This window comes from Stigmatopora argus, chromosome 4 (genome assembly GCF_051989625.1).
Source record: "Stigmatopora argus isolate UIUO_Sarg chromosome 4, RoL_Sarg_1.0, whole genome shotgun sequence".
Taxonomy (NCBI): Eukaryota; Metazoa; Chordata; class Actinopteri; order Syngnathiformes; family Syngnathidae; genus Stigmatopora; species Stigmatopora argus.
The window spans coordinates 20183887-20199691 of record NC_135390.1 but is presented as its reverse complement, the minus strand read 5'-3'; the positions used below and the strand labels follow the sequence as shown (position 1 = coordinate 20199691).

General features: G+C 38.7%; 2 protein-coding genes across 3 annotated transcripts; both read right to left on the bottom strand.

Moving 5' to 3' along the window:
• Positions 1–114: 114 nt before the first annotated feature.
• Positions 115–9241, bottom strand: tnfrsf1a (tumor necrosis factor receptor superfamily, member 1a). The gene is made up of 10 exons (XM_077598538.1): positions 8992–9241; positions 7590–7670; positions 6566–6671; positions 5628–5753; positions 4697–4852; positions 4444–4522; positions 3889–3947; positions 1896–2062; positions 1719–1827; positions 115–1305 (listed from the first exon to the last, which is right to left on the bottom strand). Exons 2-10 carry the CDS (start codon positions 7632–7634, stop codon positions 1013–1015), a joined length of 1140 nt encoding a protein of 379 aa, XP_077454664.1. The 5' UTR covers positions 7635–7670; positions 8992–9241; the 3' UTR covers positions 115–1012.
• A 176-nt stretch (positions 9242–9417) lies between these two features.
• On the bottom strand, positions 9418–15519 carry LOC144073033 (uncharacterized). Of its 2 annotated transcripts, none has more exons than XM_077598539.1 (12): positions 15133–15519; positions 14998–15070; positions 14697–14727; positions 14337–14447; positions 14119–14253; positions 13928–14036; positions 12934–12974; positions 12745–12864; positions 12646–12668; positions 12002–12062; positions 11592–11939; positions 9418–9770 (listed from the first exon to the last, which is right to left on the bottom strand). In XM_077598539.1, exons 2-11 carry the CDS (start codon positions 15067–15069, stop codon positions 11680–11682), a joined length of 963 nt encoding a protein of 320 aa, XP_077454665.1. In that variant the 5' UTR covers position 15070; positions 15133–15519; the 3' UTR covers positions 9418–9770; positions 11592–11679. The 2 variants fall into 2 exon arrangements, with proteins under 2 accessions (XP_077454665.1, XP_077454666.1); XM_077598540.1 differs by lacking the exon at positions 15133–15519 and having other exon boundaries at positions 11592–11727; positions 11875–11939; positions 14998–15122.
• Positions 15520–15805: the final 286 nt, after the last annotated feature.

The window sequence follows — 15805 nt, the reverse complement described above, 5'->3', positions numbered from 1 at the left end:
AAATGTTTTAGTTCTAATAATTAAAAAAAAGTGTCCCGCTTTAATAAATCTGGGGAAAAGATGCGATTGTTTTTCAAACTACCACAGTAAAGGTCGTGTATTACTGTGCGAATATACGAGTGGGAGTATTTATTACAAATACACATATTTCCTTATACAGATACAAAAATATGCAGTATTTTGGTGATTTGAACCCTTATCACACACAAAAAAACCAATAGGACATATTTGGGAATTACTTCACTCTGATAACTTGTATGCAATGGAAATTCACTTGGAAGAAAATCTTTGCTTTTGAAAAGTCTGCCTTTAAAAAAAAACACATTAAGAGTAAGAGTTTCACTCTTACCTTTCTCGGTCTCAGCTCCTTCTTCATGGGTGCTTTGTATCAAAGTGTTAGGGAAACAATATGGCAATAGAAGTAGTGTTGCACCGATACGGCACAAAAACGACATTGGTATCAGGGAGTAATAAGAAATAAGAAATTTTAAATCTAGTAGGTTCCAACCGCCGGCCGTCTTACCCAAGATGGCCGCCGAGAAACAGAGGTGCTTGTAAACAATCTAAAAAAAATGACATCCTAATTGCTGTTATGAAAGTCTAAATAAAAGCTAGACAACAAGGAAGTGGCTAACTGGGCTCAGACATCAGTTCCTCAATCAAAAGATTCAATACAAAGTTGTTTTTTTCCCCAAAAGAACACACGATTGACCAGCATTATTTGAGATGCACCAGTCGACACAATCGACATATTGGTGACCTCTGATTTGACCTTTGATGCGTCTCCTTAAAGTGAGCTTCCCCATCCAGCAGGTGGCAGCGGCACATTCACTGCGCCAGGAATGTCGACATTCCATCTGATCTCTCAGAAATTTGACGTCACGCCGCCCGACATCGACTATCCCGCGTTGCAAAGCTTCCAGGCTGCCCTTGAGGTCCCGACCTGAGAACAATGCTTTCATTCAAGGGCGCGTGTCTCTTTTAATGATCCCCCTTGGCAGACGTCAACGTCCTAGTGAATGCAGTACTTTGTTTCCAACTCCTCGGCCACGCCCTTCAGGTGCATCTGCTTGAGTTTGAGTAAAAGCTCTTGCAGCATGGACGGGTGTAGGATTCCGTTGCCGCTGCCGACGTGGGAGCCGCCTTCCGCCCACGCTTTCAGCATCTGGTAGTGGGCCTCCTTGCTCGTTTTGTTTTCCTGCTCGGCCCACTGGATGACGGTGTCGGTCACGCCGAGCGAGCGAACCAGCTGCTTGAGTTGTTGCACGTGCACCAGGTCGAGCACCGTGTAGATGACGTTGTAGGCTGGCGAGAGAAGAAGTCGTACGTCATCGTTCCTTCATTGCAAGACTTTCCATTACAATTTATAATTGCTGCCCAGCACTAATATTTATTAGGAGGTAGACTCAAATAGAAAAAAAATCATTAGGTTTTGTCATGAAACAATTCTTGTAGCTCCCACCGAAAAATGGATTATTTTTTTATATTCTTGCACAAACTCAGATTTTTTTTTTAACAAGGTATGATTTTAAAAAATGCGCTTCTCCAATTTGACAATTTAGCCAAGCAATTTTTTTTAACCTCATTTCATCTTAAATCTGATTATCATACTAAAACCCCACTCCTAATACACATGACAATTTTTGTGAGTGCAGCATTTAATAAAAATATTTCCTGAAATCCGAGCATTAGTGTATGTTAACGTTCAACACACTCACTTTTTATCTCCGGTGGGACACAGTCAGGCAAGTTGGACTGCTCTTGCACAAGTTGTACGCTCTCAGTACACTGCGTGACGGACTGTGACATCTCTTTCTGAAATAGAGACTGCACCGTGATGGGTTAGCATGAGCTTCATGATGCAACATGTAGTGTACATGTTTTCCAGACTGTACCTTTTCCGAATCCAGCGACTCGGCCGTTTTTATTAATGGCTTGCGTAGCATCGTTTTGGCTAAGCGCTTTGTGGCCAAATAGCAGATGACAGCCATCAACAACACCACCGCCACAACCACGGATGCGATCAGGACGTTAACGAGGAACCCGCTCTGACTCTCTGAATCTATAAGACATACAAGGATATGGTAATCCTTCGAATATTGCGGTTAATGTATATGGGATAATTGAAAAATCCCAAAGTAGGGTCACCCCTATTCTAACTATCTTTTTTTTCCAGTGCTGATTCCTACTAGCAAGGGGGAAAGAGGGGAATCGCTTCCGCTTGTGAGTTTCTGAGTGGAATTTCACATTTTTATGAACGTTTAAAAACAAAAATATATTTTAAAAAAATTCATAGGCCGGCCCAGTGGAGCGAGTGGTTAGTGTGTCGGCCTCACAGCTCTGGGGTCCTGGGTTCGAATCCAGGTCCGTCCACCTGTGTGGAGTTTGCATGTTCTCCCCGGGCCTGTGTGGGTTTTCTCCGGGTACTCCGGTTTCCTCCCACATTCCAAAAACATGCATGGTAGGCTGATTGGAGACTCTAAATTGCCCCTAGATATGAGTGTGAGTGTGAATGGTTGTTTGTCTCCATCTGCCCTGCGATTGGCTGGCCACCAATTCAGGGTGTCCCCCGCCTCTGGCCCGGAGTCAGCAATAATACAAACATGAAATTGGAAAAATTATAATAACACCCTGATTTTTGGACTGATTTGTAAAACAAAGTGATCACCTCTGTCTTTCCGGCATTGAACTTGCAAAAATGTTGGCACATCCATTCATTGATTTGATTATTCCATTCAGTCAATACATCTAAGGGTTTCACCTGTATAGGTATGATATGAGATCTTGAAATGTCCCATAATGGGTGCTAGTGAAGCCTAACGATAACATTGTGTTGGATCTAATCGATAAACATTCAATAACTTCGAATTAGAGGAAGCACACAGAGTCGGCCATGATGAGTTTTATCTAGCTTCAGCTGAAGGAGGGAGTCAGAGCAGCCAGCGCCAGGAGCGCGTCTGACCTCCAGCCTGACCAGTTTGAACTCCCTGCATCCCCCCAACAGGTCGACCAGTTTTATTGACAAAGGTCATGTGACATAGGTACAAACTTTAGGCGGGAAACTATGAACAAAGAAATGGGTGTGTCATGTTAGATGACACGCCCCCAACTCATTGGTGTCACGGACGGAAATTTCCGCTAGCCCATGCAAAATTCTATTCTAGTGACTAAACTAAATAAACCAATTGACTAACAAAAAGCATAAGAATACATTCCATACTCCACACATTGCATAAAAGCGATACTGAAATGGATGCGTGAGGAGCCCCACCTTAGTTTTGCAGATAAAATTTAAAACACCCAAACAGTCATTCCATTCTGCTGAGTCGCACGTTTTGATGAAGCGAGAAAAATGCGGCGGTGCGATCCAACAAAACCAGAACAGATAATTTGTCTGTCTCATTATTCCGGCAAATCTAATTTAAGACTTTGCTAAACCCAGGTTCGGTGCAGTGGTTAAGATTGAGGGCTAACCCCCATTTGCATACTTAAAAACCTTTAGCTCTACATGAATAACATCAATACTAGGTATTGACTTTCCCTTTAAAGTTTTATTTAAACGACTTTACGGGGGTCCAGTTTACTTCAATGAGTCTGTTAACTCACTGTCATTGACTGTGATCATTTCACAATCGCTTCAAATGTATTGAATGAGTTAAGAGATATATATATATATATATATATATATATATATATATATATATATATATATATATATATATATATATATATATATATATATATATATATATATATATATATATATATATATATATATATATATATATATATATATATATATATATATATTTTTTTTTAAAGCAAAAAGGCCACATTCAATGAAATGGTTGGAGGGCAATCTTGTAATCTGCTCATTTTTGTGCTTACCCGCTCCTGGTTTGTGGGAAGCAAGCGACTTGCAGAGATGCTTGCATTCATCTGTACAACTGTGGAAGTACAAAGACAGGAAGTGTTACTTCAAAGTATAACAAGAGAAGGAAAGCATTTTGAGTACAGACTCAAGAAATAACCCAAATATTAACATACCGACATCTGCTTGATACAATACTGCTACTTAATACAACTAACATCGATTGAGAGGTCGACCATTTCACAAACTCGGCGTTGGGCTGGGAAAAACTCATTTTGACCGAAATAGGAGCACTGCTAGCAGATAGAAAGAAATAAACACTCCTAAAATAATTGATAGATTGATGCTAAAAGTCTTTAGGTGCCTATTAGAGAACATTTCAGTCAGCTTAAAGTCAAAATGCTAACTATATTTAGAATGGAAAAGCTTCTCTTCTTTTCATCCATGGAAAAAGTTTCGGTTCATCAAAACCACTTCCCTCTACGTTCCACTGTGCGTCTCGCTTTGTAATGCGTAGGCGCTGGAGAACACACCTTAAACACTTAAACATACACACGCAGACACACACTCACTTCTTGCAAGGCTGGCATTTTTCTTTCACCCGAATGTAGTTCTCTTTGCATTTGCACACCGTGTTTCTCTCCGGTGTACCTGAAGACAAGGTGTAAATTAGCCCATTAATTGTGGAAGCCGTAGTTTCACGGCCACTGAAAGCGGAACAGAATTGGGCATTCAAAGGCAGCGAATAAATTCATTATTGATTTGGGTTGCAGAAATCATGCAGAAAGTCGTAATTGCAAATGTGTTTTGGTTGGGAAAACTTACATTTTTGGATTTCCAGTTCATCAGCGCTGCAGGTTGAGCATTTGACGCAGTCTGTCGTTTCCGAATCGATTTTCACAGAGTAATATGTGTCATTACAGCGACACAGAGTGTCGCGGTAGTGCTCACATTTCGAAATCTCCACCTCGTGGCGATTTTCTGCCAAGAGAGAAATTGGGAAAAATAGGTCCGTATTTCGAATCCGTCACTGAAAGTTTTGCCTACTTTTTGTTTCTATCACCAGAGCTCCCGAAGGTTTGTTTAAAAAAAAAAATAATAATAAAAAAAATACAGTCTTTACTTACGAATGCCTCTAGGTATGAAAGTTTCAGGTTACAATTTTTTTTAAATGCAAATGAGTGACTTACGAAAAAGATCCAAGTGACGAAAAACCCAAAAAGTAAATGCATTTCCTTATCTGCCATTTTATTTCGAATTCCCCTTATTAAGCGATTAAAAACTGTACAAATGCAACGTGGCACATATTTTCACACACATAGGGCACACGTAAAAGTCTAAAATGTACTACAAAGTGGACGACTTTCGGCCCTGGTAGAACGGGTTCTTGCCACCAAACACGGGTATTACATCTATAACGGCCGCGGAGGGAGATATTTCAGCGGCGCAGGGGACATTTTCATATGCTTTATTTATTTTATGACATTATTAAATCATTTCCTTATAATTTTCTCAAATTTTTGTGTTTCCTCACATCTTTCATATAAAATTGGGACACGGATCAATTTTAAAGGCTTTAGTTGGTAGTTGTGTGAGGACCTTGGAACCAATTAGAGAATTTACATATAAAGTACACCTCTACTTACGAAAATTTCAAGTTACGAAAAAGGTCTTGGCGCCAATGAATTTCGTAAGTAGAGGTACGACTGTAAATAAAAACACTCCAGATTTCCTAGTGTGCCACTAGTAAACTTACTTTTGCACGTCCGACATTTCCAGCAGTTTGGCGAATAATTCATGTGGTCCAAGAATTGCCCGTCAGGACATTCCACACAGGTCGTTCGGGAATTTTCAGAAATGCAGTGTTTCACCAGTTTGAAACCTGGACAAAGAGAATGTAACAGCCACAATAAGTTTGGTTAAACCTTTTTAATTGGCCAGCAGCAAATAAGGGATTTTTTTCATTACGGTCCACACAAGAAGCTTAAATCCAGCCTACATTCTGTAGCACTTCTCAGCTTTAACTTTAAATGTTGCTTGTCATTTAGTCAACAGGGCCTGGCAACATGTTAAAATCAATGTAGGAAAATGATATATTTCAGTATTCAGTTCTTCATAAATGAATGAATAATAAGTTATATGAAAAATAATCCAATATGATAAATTGAGTTATCCTGGTTGTGATTTTCTTGACTTTTTTTGGATGTTGCTGGACTTTTTCCTGTTTGTTCTGCAAATGAATTACTAATAATTCAAAAAAATAAGTTTGAAAAACCCGATCTTTTTTTTTTAACCTAATTATGATCCAACGTTTAACAAATAAAACTGCTTGGATTTTTCTGAAAGCGCCCCTTTGAAAAAAAGGTTTGGACAACCTTTCTTTACAGAAAGGGTTGAATGCAAGAATGCCTTATAAACTGATTTTTGGATTATTAAATACTCCTTTTTACTTAACATTTTAACTCTCTGGCTATTGTCAGACCTTGTAGAACATGACATAACCTGAAGTTACTTCCAATACACGTTTCCAAGCCAGAATGTTTTCGACCAGTGAGACAGCCATGACGCAAGTTTTTGGGGTTATTTATGAATAATTCAGAAAATATCCCATTAATGAGGAATGAATGGGTTTTTTTTGTTTTAGGAGTCTCTCCAATAAAATAAAATGTGATTGTTCAGTAAACTCCAACTTACCAGCATGACATTTGTTGCAACATATCTCGTCTACAAGGTAATCGCTGGAAGGACACGTCTTTTGCGTCACCGTTGGACTCAATGCAAGTGTGGACATGGCCAGGCACTGCGGGGCAAAGCAGATGATGCGGGGGAGATCACATTCTGTTACGCTTCATCTCCTCAAGGTGCAAACTATAAAGTGTGCATTATTTGATCGAAAATAGTTGTACCTTTATTTACGAAATTAATTTGTAGCAGAACTTTTTTCCTAACTTGAAAATTTCGTAAGTAGAGGTGTACTTTATATGTAAATTCTCTAATTGGTTCCATGGTCCTCGCACAACTACCAACTAAACCCTTTAAAAGTGCTCAAAGTGTCCCAATGTTATATGAAAGATGTGAGGAAACACACAAAAATGAGAGAAAATTATTTATTAATGTCTTAAAATAAATAAAGCATTTGAAAATTTGTCCTGCCCCGCTGAAATAGTTCCCTCCGCGGCCGTTATAATGGTAGATTTGGTACCCGCGTTTGGCAGATGACGGCAAGAGCCCGTTTTACCATGGCCGAAAGCCGTCTACTTTGTAGTACAACATTTTAGACTTTAACGTGTGGCCTGCGTGTGTTTGGAAAATATGTGCCATGTTGCATTTGTATGGTTTTTAACCGCTTAATAAGGGGAATTGCAATCATTAATAAAGGGAGCATTTAGCCGAGGTGGGCAGGTATGTAAGAGAGAATCTTGAAACATGGATAGTGGTTGTTGTGAGACAGCCAATTGAATTGAATTGAATGCTTTTATTGTCATTATATGAGATAGAATGAGAGGGATGAAATGAGAGCCCAGTCGAGGGTACCGAGGTCTCTAAAGTGAGAATCCATGCATCCGCGACAATATTTTCAAAATTAAATAACGGATAAGGAAATGCATTTACTTTTGGGGGGGATTTCGTAACTTGGATCTTTTTCGTATCTTGAATCGCTCATTTGCATATAAAAAATTCGTACATAGAGGCATTCGTAAGGTATGTCTGTACTCACGGCCATTGTCAGGAGCACACCAAACGCGACCATCTCGCCATGCATGTCGCTCGCCACGAACAACTGCCACTTAAGATGAGTCTGTCAAAAAGAAGCACTTGTGAGCAAAATTGTCATTTTTGTCGTAAAAATCTGGGACAGAGTGCAACTCACAAATAGTTTGAACTTCTTCAACACATTCTTTAAGGTTTTCACATTATGCAATATCAGTTTAAGGAACTAAAAAGAACTAGAATCTAAAATGTAATTTGCCAATCCCCAAAAGCAGCTAATTAAAAATGATTCCAAGTCAATTAATTCACCTTAATATCTGAGCAATGCACTTCATGTTGGTTATAATTTTTAAAGTGAGGCTTAGATTAAATGAACAAAGCAAAGAGGTACGGCACAGCAATTAAGTCGTTCTTAAGAGGAAATTCTGGCTCGGCTGGTTAAAATGTCAAACGACATACCTGGGTGAAAACACCTCATGAGTCGTTTCCTTTGGCAGCTTATCATTACGATGAAACATGGTTATCATTTAAATCATATTGATCTCATTGATTGAGAATATCGTTGTAAAATGGTGATCAGGCCATGAATGCGAGCAAATCATGTGCTCTTTGCCATTGACAGCTATAGACGTCCATTCCCTTTGGACTGGACTAATGACGATATGATAAAATAAGGATTTTCTTTGATTCTATGTCTCTATGGATTTTCTGCATTCTTTGTAAACACTTTCCACAATCACCTTTCCAGCATATTTAACATATGACACTGTTGAAAAATCGTTTTTGCAGGTATACATCGATTCGATGTATCGTTACATCCCTAGAGTACATTAAGATTTTTTTTCTTTTAATGCTTTAGTCTGTTTTATCCTGTACAGGTGTTTTACGCATCAGTGCTCTTTAAGGTCAATTTGATTACAGCCATTTAAATTTCCAGGAAAAGTGAGAAAAAAAATAAACAGTTTTACGTCATATAATTAATTTGTTGACAAACCAAATTGCTTTAAATAGAAGCCTTAATTGCGTTAAGGAGACAAAACATTGTCTGACTAGAACAAACCTCGCGGGTGCAATAATAAAACACTTGAACAGTACACTTATTGAAGTGTTACTATACTTAACCAATTCATCTCCATTAAATGAGGCAAAACAAGTAACAGGAACATGTTTTTTCATAATAATTGGACATAGTAATGCGCACAAAAAGACGCACGGATATGAACCGGTCACTTTTAAGTTCTCCAGTTGACTAATACGCGACAAGAAAAGAGAGGAAAATATAAATATTCGACAGTTTAGTCCGATTTTACTTAAGAAACAGTTTCCGACTGTAACATGCCCACCTGAGCCCGCTAAACTCATGCGTAAAATCGGTCGTAAATCTTAACGTCGCGTTCCATATGACTTACCAGCACAAGCGTCCATTTTTTTCGCCCGGGTCCACTTTGAGTTTGGGAATGTTTTAGCCTTGTAAATTCAGAGTAAACGAAACAAAACAGGTCGAAACCCGCTGATAAGAGAGGCACACTAAAACTGGCTGACTATAGTTGTAGGCGGTCTCAAACGGGAACTGGTTGGGTCACAGGATAATTTAGAGGAACTCCTTCTTAACCCTGTCAAACCATGACAGCTAGCAGGCTAGCTAGCTAGCTAGCTAACGAAGATGTTTGCCAGCTAACTGGCTAGGAGGTTTGCGTATACAAAAAATAATAATTCAACCACAAAGCGTCATTTTCTTAATGAACAAAAACAAATGAACAATAATACAATAAACAAAAATAAATGAATAATAAAAAAAAAACCTGGCATGCACATTCATGGACGTCACATTTGGGTCATGTCACAAGGTCTCAATTTTATTGATTTATTTTCTCTACTGCTTATCCTCATAAGGGGGTCTCAGGGGGTGCCGGAGCCTATCACAGCTCATCTGACTGGCACCGGGCAGGGGACACTGAATCAGTGGCCAGCCAATCGTAGGGCACGAGGACACGGACAAACAATCCTACCTAGGAGCAATTTAGAGTGTTCAACCAGCTAATGCATGTTTTTGGAATGTGGGAGGAACGCGAAGTACCTTGGAAAAGCCCACGCAAGAAGCCCGGGGGGAACAGTCAAACTCCAAACAGGAGGACCCACCTGGGATCGAACCCAGAACCCCAGAACTGTGAGGCTAACCAATGACCCTCTGGAAGAAGAACATGATTTCAATGAGAGCCCTATAAAGGATTAAACGTGTTATTGTGAGCGGTACACGTGACAAACAGGAGCGCAAATTCCGTCAAGTCGGTGCACAAATGTTGAGTCATGACAGTTCTCTGTCTTGAAACTTCCTGTTTCGCACTCCTCCTGCTGCGCCCTTAATTTTCGGGCATAAAGTTCAAACGAGCGGCTTTTGTTTTTAGCAGTTGATTGACCCAATTTAGTGAAAATGGTCAAGTTTAAGGAACAAATGACGAGTCGAAATCACACAAAAGAATTCCTGGCTTAGCATTTATAACCTACAAACTCATGTCATAACAAATCATAGTGGTCAAATAGTGGCTAGATTAGTTTTCCTTTTTTTGTCAACCACACATTATCTCTTACAACTTTTGTTTCGCTTCATCAGAGAGGTTGAAACCCAACAGAAGACACTCAATACCTTTTGTAACAGGAAAATACGTGATGTGGAAATTGAGACCACGTAAAAAAAATTCTATTGTTTCACCTTCTATATAAACTACATTGAACACATTTAATTTTCTCTCCCAGTTTAAAATAGAGTTGACGTCTCTGGCCTTCAATGACAGTGATTTATTTACCGTATTTTCACGACTATATGGCGCATTGTATTTTTTAGCCGCAGTGTCAGTAACGAGTGCTATTTCTGTAATTTAAACACACAAAGGACGCACCGTTTTTAGACGCATATATATTATATATGAATATCTAACTTGCTTGGTCAAGCTGTGTTGATGTCGATGTATACAGGCCACAATCCATTGGGTGTATTGACAAAAGAACTACTAAATATCCCGGCAGTCACTGCGCACTACTTTGTCTACGGGAAAATAGTAGAGTCGGTGTACCCTATCAACCGATTCATTTTATTTTATCGTGATAACAATTTTAGTACTGGTTCATATATAAAGCACACTGGATTATAAGGCGCCCTGTCTATTTTGGAGAAAATTTAAGACTTTTATGTGCGCCTTATAGTCGTGAAAATACGGTAGTTTAATTTTACACATTTGAAGTTATTTGACCCTTTTTCTAAATTTTTTAAAACATTTTAGTATGTTTCAGCTTCCACACAGAGAGTACAAACATGGACAGTAGTTTTCACCCTAAAAGCTAATTGTTGCCTCACTCTGGTCATTTTGGACCTTGAGCGCTATATTTGCGAGCACTGAGTAAATAATGCTGCATGTTCTGCTCTCTTAATGGACTTTAAAACCTGTAATTTGGGCTTCCACATGAAATAAATTAAAACCAGGGAACCTTTTTGACGAAGAGAGCCACAAAGAATTCATATTTTCCAATGTTATTCCTTGTGAGCCATACTACGAATTTAAAAGTCAAAATACATACATGTAATCAAGTGCCTATTCAATTTTTTTGGGGTAATTTTACCACTTTTAAAGTGGAAAAAAACTGAATATATATCATGCTGTTGCTAATCAATGAGAGGATGCATTCCAGAAGAGTCTACTGCAAAAAAAATGAAGATTAAAGCAAAAAAAGAAGAAGAATAAAGCAGTTCTAAATGTAATATCTCAGTTCTGTCAACAGCGATTTCCATATTTTAGCTCACAGGTTGCGGCTTTCGCAATGAGTCAGATGACATTTAAGGTCCCACTCGTGATTTTTTTCCACGTACCAATTAAAATATAGAATCTTGTGAAAGAGTACTCAAAACGACTCACATAGCTAACCATTGAAATAGTTCAAATAAAAATCATTTACATAACGATTTGCCTCTGCATAGTGGAAACTGAAACCCTCCATTTTCCCCAGGCATTCCTACCAGACTGGTTGTCTTCAGAGATTGTTAAACTTGGAGATGAACCGTCTGTGTCCAGTGAGGCCTTCTTCTCCAATTTCCACCATCTTTGTCAAGCTTCTGCTTCCTCTTTGGACAAGTGCCAGTCCTTGCCTTCCTCCTGAGAGGGGAAGAAGACAGCTTCGCAACTTCGCTCCTCCTCAGACAGGGGAACACAGGAAGAACACGATGGTGCTCGCTGGCCATTTGCCTCCTCCTCCTCTTCCTCAAAATCCATGGCCCTGTCAGCTTCCGTGACAGAACTCACCTGGCCGGTAAAGTGACCGAGCCAGCTGAAGACGACGGTCCCTGCGTTGTGGACGTGAACAGCACCTACGCGAGTCTAAAATAGTCACTTGAAAATGGCATGGCATAATTAGTCAAAAACTTCATACCACAAGGCTCCAGAGAGGAAAGGTCTGTTGACTTCACCTTGGCTCCGGCATTTGAACCCCCCTAAATAAATAAAAAAATCTTCATTTTAAGGTTAATTCTTGGCTGCCATTGGCAGCGCTAGACGTCCAATCTATTTATTTATTAGACGTCTAGTGCTGTCAATGGTAGGAAACACTTTTCTAAATGTTCTATATTTTTTTAACCAGTTTTTTTTTTAAATGTGATTTAAATTTGTCAAGTGTATTTTTGTTTTTTTTGTTTTTTTGGGGTCACATTCCAATCACAAAAGCTTTAGCCGTCCAATCTACTTATTTATTAGACGTCTAGTGCTCTCAATGGTAGGAAACACTTTTCTAAATGTTCTATATTTTTTAACCAGTTTTTTTTAAAATGTGATTTAAATTTGTCAAGTGTATTTTTTGGGGGGGGTCACATTCCAATCACAAAAGCTTTAGCATACACTTTTATTTCTGGTCAAATTTGGTGGGCGTGGCTTATAGTAAAGGTTGCCTTTTAGTCCAAAAATGACAGTAGCTTTTTAGAACATCAAGATTAATCAATTAGATGAATCCTTTTAATCGAGACCCACACCTGCGATTTTGCTCTAAATATCCTTAATTTTGTTCTTATTTAATATGCTTACCTTGTTTTTTAACTTGACAGCAGCTGAAAGGGAATGAATCAAAATCCGTAAATCAATCAACAAATCAATCTCGTGAAAGATTATAATTTATGTTCATACCTTGCTTCAAGCAAGTTTCCTCCCCATGCCGGCAGATACATAGCGCGACGGCGAGAGTCGCGGTTGCCACGGCAACCAAAGGCAACAAAATGGCCACCGGGCGAGAGCGCGTACTCTTGTCTGTTTCACAAACAGAATGCTTGAAATGACTGAGGTGTAAAAGTTTGTAAGTAACTGAAAATGACTCACCGTTTTTAGCATGTGAGCTGTTTCCAGGCTGCTTGTCACAGCTGTAAAACATATAACACATAATATAAATTAATTCACTATTTAACTTGACTTTTTCATGTAATTTGCCGAATACTGCTCATTTATGCTAAAATCGTATCATCAATCAGACTTAAAATGTCCCTTTGTCCACTCAATATTTTGCCAATTGGCTTCCCCTGCCAACCGCAGGAGAGTAATGCATACAAGAGCAAATGAATGAAAAATAGCAACTAAAGTTGTGATGATAGCAATTTCACGTACTCGGTATCGGTGAGAACTATGAAATAATTTGGCAATGCTGACAAATCCAATTGTGTGGCGTCCAATCATCTTTCAGCTGTGAATTTAGCAACAGTAAACATCTACCGCATTTACTCGCGTATAAGCCGCACCCTTAAAATGGCCTTTAAATTGTTAATTTTTACAATTTCTCACGTACAATTTTCACCTCCATATTCATGGTTTTAATAGGGAGTATAAATGTGAAAATCCTAAGAAAAATCATCGCACGTGGTATTTCTGATTTCACATTATCATGGTCAATATCATAAGTTAATATGCCTGTCTTTGTTATTATTTAATTTGAAAAAAGAAATGTCTATCATGATGCTTTTTAATGACAGAAATTACAATTTCACAATGTTATAAACACATTATTATGGTCAATATCATAAGTTAATATGCCTGTCTTTGTTATTATTTAATTTGAAAAAAAGAAATAAGTCTATCTTGATGCTTTTTAATGACAGAAATTACAATTTCACAATGTATTAAACACATTATTATGGTCAATATCTTAAGTTCATATGGCTGTCTTTGTTATTATTTAATTTGAAAAAATAAGTCTATCTTGATGCTTTTTAATGACAGAAATTACAATTTCACAATGTTATAAATTTCCATTGTGTTTTCATTAGAAGGGAGGTTCGTATATGATTTCTTTTCATTCGGACACAACTAATGTGAGACTCACTCAGGAAATGAGCAAGATGGAGGATAGAAATTGCTTTCCGCTGAAGCAGAAGTCTGCTCATCATCTGTTACGGTCATTGTCGTTTTCTTGGTCATTGTTGTCGCCGGCGCTATGGCGGAACAGTAAATAAACTCGTTACCACGGCAATACTGCAAAAGCGCACTCGAGCAAACGTATTGGCTTATACTTACGGGTCGTCGCGGTGGCAACACACTTTTTGCAGTTGTCGGAATGCGCCACCACAGCCGCGCAGCGGAAGCCGTCCCGGCATGTGCACTTGAGGTTAGACGTGCTGCTGCAGTTTTTGCTCACCACCTGATGAAATTCTGCCGCAGAGACGAGACAACTTTGCAGGTCAAGTCCAAATCTGGGTTGCCGTTGAGCGTGTTCAAATCGCAGGTGCGCTAACCGGGTCTGCAGTCGCCGTAGCAACGATGGCAGCTGTCTTCGCGGTTCCGTTGCTCGGTGTAGCGACCGGCGGGGCACGGCGCGCACTGCTCACATGACTTCTGGAACTCACCTGACAAGAAGAAAATACATGATGGGAGTTAGCTAAATTTAGCTAGTAAGCTAGGGAGTCATTTGTCAGTGGAAACAACTGTCAAAATAAGCATCTGTCATTGTAACATATTAATAGTTTGACATTAAAAAAAATAAAAGCCATATAAGTCGCAGGCTCAGTCAAACTGAAAAAGAAAGTTTGACTTATACTCCAGAAAATACGGTAAACATGGCAAACAAAAAATGTTTTACAAACACAATGACTCACCTGCAGGGCACATCTTGCACTCTTTTCCACGCTACAAAAGAAATATGACATAAATGTTATGAGGTTGGATACCAAGCTAGTCCAATCATTTTTGGTAGTTTATGGTCAAAAGGACTGAGATGAGAAAAAAACCTACTAAAATCTAGCAAATATACTCTAACACACTAATTTATACTGATGGATAAAGAGAGAAGAATCAACTAAATAAATAATCATGAAAACTCCAAATTCTCACAGTTGTATTAAAAAAAAAAAAAAAAAAAATCTTGTCAGTACTTTTTTAAAGTGGAAGTGACCTTACCATTGGGAAGGTGAGTATCAGATGTGCACACGACAACAGCACACTGACGCCATATTGCACTTTAAAAGCCATCCTGTCAAAAAAAGCAATGAGAGAAACCACCAAATCACTTTTTAAACGGCGTCTTCATTTTACCTTCGGCTGCAACGTTGTCAGGATTCTCGAAAATTTCTCCACAGACTTTGTGTTACCCGTCAGGTCGCCTCCCCCTCCTCAGCGTCACCATCGAACGTCTCGTCCGCCCACTGATGGACGCATAGCGGGCGCGCAAAAGGGGCTTACGGTAATTAAAAGCATGAAAGTTTTGATCAAGAGTCAGTTGGAAAAAGTCATCATATTCGGATATTGCCAAAACAAGGTTTTGAAATGTTTCATTTTCAGGTAAACATTCATATGATTACTTAAGTATAATATTCTTTTTAACCCAAATGACTTGATCTACCACTGTTTCATAATTGGCTGAAAAATGACCTGCATGCATTTATTATGGAATCCAACTGGAAACTGTACATTAACATTAGGCATGTACAAAAGTAGACCCCCCCCCCAAAAAAAAATCATGAAAAATCGCCCCCAAAAAGTGAGAAAATGCGTCATCACAGAATGTCCGGAAAAAATATCAAAAACCTGAAAAATGCAATAATTGGAAAACTGTAATTTAAAAAAAAAAAGAATCAAATAAAAACAAATTGCCTCTATGGGCCAGACTTGATGTAAAGGATCAGGACTTACATAAAAAGTGATCTCCGCGTTATTATAATTAATTATATTTTTTATTATTATTACTGACTGCCACAGTTAATTAAAA

What these genes read in the sequence shown, in the direction of transcription:
- tnfrsf1a (XM_077598538.1), bottom strand. Translation starts at nt 7,634, where the DNA reads ATGCATGGCGAGATGGTCGCGTTTGGTGTGCTCCTGACAATGGCC. An exon ending in AAATGCCAGCCTTGCAAGAA is followed by an intron (nt 3,948 to 4,443) that starts GTGAGTGTGTGT and finishes GTACTTCCACAG; the next exon opens with TTGTACAGATGAATGCAAGC. An exon ending in TGTCCCACCGGAGATAAAAA is followed by an intron (nt 1,306 to 1,718) that starts GTGAGTGTGTTG and finishes TTCTCTCGCCAG; the next exon opens with CCTACAACGTCATCTACACG.
- LOC144073033 (XM_077598539.1), bottom strand. Translation starts at nt 15,069, where the DNA reads ATGGCTTTTAAAGTGCAATATGGCGTCAGTGTGCTGTTGTCGTGTGCA. An exon ending in TGATACTCACCTTCCCAATG is followed by an intron (nt 14,728 to 14,997) that starts GTAAGGTCACTT and finishes TTTCTTTTGTAG; the next exon opens with CGTGGAAAAGAGTGCAAGAT. An exon ending in GGAAACTTGCTTGAAGCAAG is followed by an intron (nt 12,669 to 12,744) that starts GTATGAACATAA and finishes ATTCCCTTTCAG; the next exon opens with CTGCTGTCAAGTTAAAAAAC.